Source organism: Chelon labrosus (assembly GCF_963514085.1).
Source record: "Chelon labrosus genome assembly, chromosome: 4".
NCBI classification, from domain to species: domain Eukaryota; kingdom Metazoa; phylum Chordata; class Actinopteri; order Mugiliformes; family Mugilidae; genus Chelon; species Chelon labrosus.
In genome coordinates, this window is record NC_140340.1 from 1,709,524 (window position 1) to 1,717,339 (window position 7,816).

Genomic DNA, 7,816 nt, shown 5'->3' on the forward strand with positions numbered 1-7,816 from the left:
ACAGTCTGTCCTGATATGTAATGACTGACTGACTCCAGACCCCTTTATTATTATTATTATTATTATTATTATTATTATTACTAGTAGTAGTACTACAGGGAGGGAGGGCATGTTGTTATCATCTTCTCTGTTATTGTTCAGTGGAAGTTGTCTCTCAGATATTTGACACTTAACATTATTTTAGCATTACTTAGGATTAATTTACAAAGTTTAGTGTGTGTTTTATAGGCCTCTAATTAGAAGTGTGTGACTGTTATAATTTAAATCAGTATTTTAAAGGTTTGGTTTTTAAGTGATTTATAAATATAAGGCATTGTGTTTATTATTTTAGACTATTGTAGCAGTGGATCATTTATCTCAGTTTTATTTCTTTAGCTAGTCCAATTAACGTAGAAAACTCTTTAAAGTGACAACTTTGTAATTAGGTACAAGCTTTAAAGGGACACTGTACGTCACAATGTTTAATATGAAAACAGATTAATTTAAATTTTCTGTATTACTGCTACATCACTGCAGTTATATAGTATGAATATGCCCTCATGATGTATTTTGCTTGATAAGGAGCTTTGTCTTTGCAGGAGCAATACTCAAATATTTTGGAGCTCCAGATGTTGAGCCAGAGGATCTTCTGAACTTCCTGACCAGGAAGCTCCAGGACCGTCACATTCCTCATCAACCATACATGAGATGGATCACTGTTGTTGTTGTTTATTCTTGCACTTAAAATATATGTTGGTTCGTTGTATTTTATTTATTTAAAGTCAACTCTCAAAATCTGTTTTTTTATTGACGCATAGAGGATTGTTGATTTCCTTGTATTTTATCAGTTTAACTTGCCTGAGTGGCTAAACTTAAGATGTTTAATTTTAACTGTAGCCTGTTTTGCTCATGAAGTGTAATAGATTTTTGATTTAGTCACATTTTTGTCAGTTTTATCTTTTATGGTTTGAGACCAATTTCCTGCTAATATACAGAGCTGGATGTTCTACATAAAAATGACTCAAAACATGAACAGAGTTCTGAAAGTAGACAAGGAGAACCCAATAAAATACATGAAACAGAAATATTACACTAGTGTATTTATTTAGTCAGCACAATTAATCATGTGTTTGTATCATTTCCTCCTTGTGTCCAGTATCTGCTGTGACCTCCTTGTAACTAAATGTTTCTGGTAACTGCTGATCAGTGGTCTACAGCAGCTTGGAGGAATTTTAGCCCATTCCTCAGAACAGAACCACTTCAGTTCTGAGATGTTGGTGGGTTTCCTCACATCAACTGCTTGCTTCAGGTCCTTTTATAAAGAAAGTTATCATCTCTAGCTTCAACATGTCTTAAACTCTAAACACAATCATCTACTTCCACCACCAGATATTAAATGTGTTTTCATTGGTTGCAGTGACGTACTGACCCAACACCATGACGACAACATTATCACTGACATTGATTACTTGTTACAGCCCAATACACATTTATAATCATAATGTTTATCTCTAACTGATCTGATTCACTGGTAATATCTTCACTTTATCCACAGTTCTAATGTATGGAAACATCCTCTCAGTGAAAGTGTGTTTGAAGGTGTGTATGCGTTTGTTAGTATCAAGATCAGAGAATGACAGATTTCCTCTGTTCCAGTCCAGATTCACTCTGATCCTCTGGAGCTTCTTCTCTACTGAGAGATAAATGGAAGGAGCTGGTGGTGAATATGTTAAGTATTTACCTTTGTGGAACCCTATTTCCCATAATCCAGATTGTATGATTCCCTTCCTCTGGACAGACTCTGCTATCACACCCAATAACCACCATGTGTTATCTCCAACTTCAACATCCCAGCTGTGAGTCCCTGAGTTAAAGCCCTCAGAGCCCAGGACGGATCTGTAAAGAGCAATCCTCTCTGGATTATCAGGAAGATGTTGTTTATCTCCTCGTCTCACACTGGTTAGATCTTCAGACAAGATCAGTCTTCTTCCAGCAGTGTTTGGATCCAGAATGACAGGAGTGTAGGAGACCATGTCCTTCATCTTGTTCCAGATGTTGAAGGTCAGGTTGCCCAGATGTTTGGCCTGGTCTATCAGAGCTCCTGAGGGCAGCTGTGGATCATCCAGCAGGGGGCAGCGCTGGACTCTTTCCACTGCAGCCTTGTAGTTGTTCAGGAATGAGACGTCTTCAGCTCTCAGCTCCTCCTCTGTGGCTCTGACTGTGTCTGAAAGAGCTGCTATCTCTCTGCTCAGAGTCTCCATCTTTTCCTTCATCATCTGAATCTTCTGCTCCTCTTCCTCCCTCAGTGCAGCCATCCTGGCCTTCTCTTCCTCGTCTAGAAACTGGTGAAGCTTCTTGAACTGCTCCTTAATCTGCCTCTGTGTGTGTCGGGCCTGGACCTTGATGTGTTTTTCTGTTTCATCAAACTTCACTTTAACTTGTCCACAAACCTTTAACTTCTCCTTTAAGGGCTCCAGAGTTTCCTGCAGGTTCTTCTTGAGTTCTGTTGCAGCTTCATCGATGGGACTGAATCTGTGGTTGGAGTGTTTTTCTGAATCTCTGCAGATGACACACACTGGCTGCTGATGGTCCAGACAGAAGAGTTTGAGTTTCTCAGAGTGCAGACTGCAGAGAGACTCTGAAGATCTCTGATCTCTCTCCTGTAAGAAGGACTCACACAGGTTCCTCAACACCAAGTTTAAAGGTGGATCATCTCTAGAAGATCTTCTCTTACAAACTGGACACTGGTGTGTTGGTTTCTCTCTCCACCAGTTCTTCAGACAGACTTTACAGAAGCTGTGGCTACATGACAGAATAGCAGGATCTCTGAAGACGTCCTGACAGACCGGACAGCAGAGATCCTGCTCTGATCTGGAAGCCATTTAGTCTCTGAGTGAAGCTGAAACACAGCAGACACAAAGTCCAGTCAGTCATGGCTCTCCTCCATCTTCTACTAACTTCCTGTTTTTGGTCAAACTCACCTTCAGTGTGTGGAGAGTCAGCAGCTTGAAGCAGCAGTGTTGTAGTTTTCCACTTTTCTCTCCTGTAGCTGGACTCACTCAGAGGAAGGTGTTAGTTTGGTCTGAAGGTGAATCTGATCGTCTGTGTCTCTCTTTAGTCTCACACGATAATAAACTGTTTCCTGGTTTGTCTCAGGTAAATCAGGTGGAGGGGCGGAGCTTTACCTGTACTCCTCTCATAAATGTAGAACTTTGACCTGTTAGTCAGGGGAGTGGTTCAGTCCAAAGGTGTTTGATTGTGGAGTGCCAACTGATTTTCATATAAGTCCTGAAAGTAGACAAAGATAGAACCCAATAAACACATGGGACAGAAACATTAGACTAAAATGAGCCACTTTGGTCTCATCTGTCCAATAAACAGCTCCTTCAGTTGCCTGAGCTCCTCCTTTGTCCGTTGCCATCATAGAATAGAATAGAATAGAATAGAATATAAAGCCTTTATTGTCATTATACACAGTACAATGAGATTTAAAGCAGCTCCTTAAAAGTGCACCCAGCGCATACACTTCCACAAACATGTGTTGTGAAGATCAGACTGAGACAAATCCCTGAGTTTTGTCTTTGTTCATCTAAAACCTTTAGGATTGTACTAGTTCACATTTTAACCCGCAGGCTATGAAAACTGTGTAATGTTTCTTCCTTTTTTTCTTCAAAATCTCTTAAACCACTTCAGCACTTTACAAAAAATCCATAATTTTGAGGATTTTAACCCTTTAAGGGTCCGGTGCTGTGTGGATCGGTCAGCAGACCAAAGAGGGGGCCTTTGCGGTCTGATCCTCGGTTATGGAAGCTGGCTTTTCGTAGGTTAATGATTGACTTTATAGTCGTATCATTTGACCTGCGACCATATGTTCTTTACATTCGGGTAAAGAGAGGACCAGAGCTCTCAACTGATCACCACCTGGAGGTGAGTTGTATCAGATGGTAGGGGAAGACGCCACTCAGACCTGGTAGACCCAAACGAGTAGTGAGGCTCTGCTGGGAACGCTGAGGCATGACTTTGCTTCACTTCGTTGGGAAATGGTTTCGGCTCATTTTCTGCACATTGGCGCCCCCTAGTGTCTAGAAGACACATTCCCTCAACTGAATCAAGTAAAATAAAACTTTAGTGTCAGATTTTACACACATCCCTTATTGTTAACGTTGATTTAAAGTCATATCTCCTGGGAAGGGTTTTCTGCTAACCCGTATTCCAGGCTCTGCAGTGAGCATTTCAGTAAAATAAACATGACATTTATTTATAACCTTTTTTAGAAGGTCTGTTTATTTGTCCAGCTAGCTAGTCTTGGATAAATATTAGCTAGCTAGCCCTGGATAAATGTTAGCTAGCTAGTCCTGGATAAATGTGGCCTGGATAGGTGGAGGTGCAAAACCTTTTTTAGAAGGTCTGTTTATTTGTCCTGCTAGCCAGCTAGCTAGTCTTGGATAAATATTAGCTAGCCAGCTAGTTAGTCCTGGATAAATGTTAGCTGGCTGGCTATGATTTCTTTAGTGTTTACTTCATGAAAGTTGGCTAATATAAAATGACTATGTCGCATGTGAATGGACAGTCTGTCCTGACATGGAATGACTGACTCACTGACTCCAGACCCCTTTATTATTATTATTATTATTATTATTACTAGTAGTACTACAGGGAGGGAGGGCATGTTGTTATCATCTTCTCTGTTATTGTTCAGTGGAAGTTGTCTCTCAGATATTTGACACTTAACATTATTTTAGCATTACTTAGGATTCATTTATAAAGTTTAGTGTGTGTTTTATATGCCTCTAATTAGAAGTGTGCGACTGTTATAATTTAAATCAGTATTTTAAAGGTTTGGTTTTTAAGTGATTTATAAATATAAGGCATTGTGTTTATTATTTTAGACTATTGTAGCAGTGGATCATTTATCTTAGTTTTATTTCTTTAACTAGTCCAATTAACATAGAAAACTCTTTAAAGTGACAACTTTGTAATTAGGTACAAGCTTTAAAGGGACACTGTACGTCACAATGTTTAATATGAAAACAGATTAATTTAAATTTTCTGTATTACTGCTACATCACTGCAGTTATATAGTATGAATATGCCCTCATGATGTATTTAGCTTGATAAGGAGCTTTGTCTTTGCAGGAGCAATACTCAAATATTTTGGAGCTCCAGATGTTGAGCCAGAGGATCTTCTGAACTTCCTGACCAGGAAGCTCCAGGACCATCACATTCCTGATCAACCATACATGAAATGGGCAAGTATCTGTCATATGAGGACATCACTGTTGTTCTGTTTTCATTCTGGCTCTTAAAATAGATGTTGGTTTGTTGTATTTTTTTATTTAAAGTAAACTCTCAAAATCTGTTTTTTATTGACGCATAGAGGATTATTGTTTTCCTTGTATTTTATCAGTTTAACTTGCCTGAGTGGCTAAACTTAAGATGTTTAATTTTAACTGTAGCCTGTTTTGCTCATGAAGTGTAATAGATTTTTGATTTAGTCACATTTTTGTCAGTTTTATCTTTTATAGTTTGAGACCAATTTTCTGCTCATATACAGAGCTGGAAGCTCAGAATGTTCTACATAAAAATGACTCAAAGCATGAACAGAGTCCTGAAAGTAGACAAAGAGAACCCAATCAAACACATGAAACAGAAATATTACACTAGTGTATTTATTTAGTCAGCACAATTAATCATGTGGTCACATCAGAGTCTCCGTGTTTCCAGTATCTGCTGTGACCTCCTTGTAACTAAATGTTTCTGGTAACTGCTGATCAGTGGTCTACAGCAGCTTGGAGGAATTTTAGCCCATTCCTCAGAACAGAACCACTTCAGTTCTGAGATGTTGGTGGGTTTCCTCACATCAACTGCTTGCTTCAGGGCCTTTTATAAAGAAAGTTATCATCTCTAGCTTCAACATGTCTTAAACTCTAAAGACAATCATCTACTTCCACCACCAGATATTAAATGTGTTTTCATTGGTTGCAGTGACGTACTGACCCAACACCATGACGACAAAACTACAATTTATATGATCACTTACATTGATTAGTTGTTACAGCCCAATACACATGTATAATCATAATGTTTATCTCTAACTGATCTGATTCACTGGTAATATCTTCACTGGTAATATCTTCACTGGGTGTTTATCAGTGTCAATGTATGGAAACATCCTCTCAGTGAAAGTGTGTGTGATGGTGTTTATGTGTTTGTTAATATCAAGATCAAAGAACGACAGATTTCCTCTGTTCCAGTCCAGATTCACTCTGATCTTCTGGAGCTTCTTCTTTACTGGGAGATCAGTGGGAGGAGCTGGTGGTGAATCTGCTAAGTATTTACCTTCATAGAACCATATTCCCCAGAATCCAGACTTTATCTCTCCCTTCCTCTGGACAGATTCTGCTAACACACCCAGTGTCCATCTTGTGTTATCTCCAATCTCAACATCCCAGCTGTGAGTTCCTGAGTTAAAGCCCTCAGAGCCCAGGACAGACCAGTGACAATCAAACCTCTCTGGATAATCAGGAAGATGTTGTTCATCTCCTAGTCTCACACTGGTCAGATCTTCAGACAGGATCAGATATGGATGAGCAGTGTTTGGATCCAGAATGACAGGAGTGTAGCAGACTATGTCCTTCATGTTGTTCCAGACCTTGAAGGTCAGGTTGCCCAGATGTTTGGCCTGGTCTATCAGAGCTCCTGAGGGCAGCTGTGGATCATCCAGCAGGGGGCAGCGCTGGACTCTTTCCACTGCAGCCTTGTAGTTGTTCAGGAATGAGACGTCTTCAGCTCTCAGCTCCTTCTCTGTGGCTCTGACTGTGTCTGAAAGAGCTGCTATCTTTCTTCTCAGAGTCACCATCTTCTCCTTCATCATCTGACTCTTCTGCTCCTCTTCCTCCCTCAGTGCAGCCATCCTGGCCTCCTCTTCCTCGTTTAGAAACTGGTGAAGCTTCTTGAACTGCTTCTTAATCTGCCTCTCTATGTGTTGGGCCTGGACCTTGATGTGTTTTTCTGTTTCATCAAACTTCACTTTAACTTGTTCACAAATCTCTAACTTCTCCTTTAAGGGCTCCAGAGTTTCCTGAAGGTTCTTCTTGAGTTCTGTTGCAGCTTCATCGATGGGTCTGAATCTGTGGTTGGAGTGTTTTTTTGAATCTCTGCAGGCGACACACACTGGCTGCTGATGGTCCAGACAGAAGAGTTTGAGTTTCTCAGAGTGCAGACTGCAGAGATCCTCTGAAGATCTCTGATCTCTCTCCTGTAAGAAGGACTCACACAGGTTCCTCAACACCAAGATTGAAGGTGGATCATCTCTTGAAGATCTTCTCTTACAAACTGGACACTGGTGTGTTGGTTTCTCTCTCCACCAGTTCTTCAGACAGACTTTACAGAAGCTGTGGCTACATGACAGAAGAACAGGATCTCTGAAGACCTCCTGACAGACTGGACAGCAGAGATCCTGCTCTGATCTGGAAGCCATTTAGTCTCTGAGTGAAGCTGAAACACAGCAGATACAAAGTCCAGTCAGTCATGGCTCTCCTCCATCTTCTACTAACTTCCCTGAAACTTCCTTTGACTTTGAGTCCTGTTTTTGGTCAAACTCACCTTCAGTGTGTGGAGAGTCAGCAGCTTGAAGCAGCAGTGTTGTAGTTTTCCACTTTTCTCTCCTGTAGCTGGACTCACTCAGAGGAAGGTGTTAGTTCGGTCTGAAGGTGAATCTGATCGTCTGTGTCTCTCTGTAGTCTCACACAATAATAAACTGTTTCCTTGTTTGTCTCAGGTAAATCAGGTGGAGGGGCGGAGCGTTACCTGAACTCCTCTCATAAATGTAGAACTT

The 7,816-nt window shown here is 40.4% G+C and overlaps 2 protein-coding genes across 2 annotated transcripts; both read right to left on the bottom strand.

Moving 5' to 3' along the window:
* Positions 1-1,490: 1,490 nt before the first annotated feature.
* LOC311487430 (E3 ubiquitin-protein ligase TRIM35-like) lies at positions 1,491-2,876 on the bottom strand (the record flags this gene model as incomplete). The annotated part of the gene is made up of 1 exon (XM_084543697.1): positions 1,491-2,876. The coding sequence occupies exon 1, from the start codon at positions 2,859-2,861 to the stop codon at positions 1,491-1,493; it is 1,371 nt and encodes a 456-aa protein (XP_084399823.1). The 5' UTR covers positions 2,862-2,876.
* A 3,194-nt stretch (positions 2,877-6,070) lies between these two features.
* On the bottom strand, positions 6,071-7,459 carry LOC311486869 (nuclear factor 7, ovary-like; the record flags this gene model as incomplete). The annotated part of the gene is made up of 1 exon (XM_084542886.1): positions 6,071-7,459. One exon carries the CDS (start codon positions 7,457-7,459, stop codon positions 6,071-6,073), a length of 1,389 nt encoding a protein of 462 aa, XP_084399012.1.
* Positions 7,460-7,816: the final 357 nt, after the last annotated feature.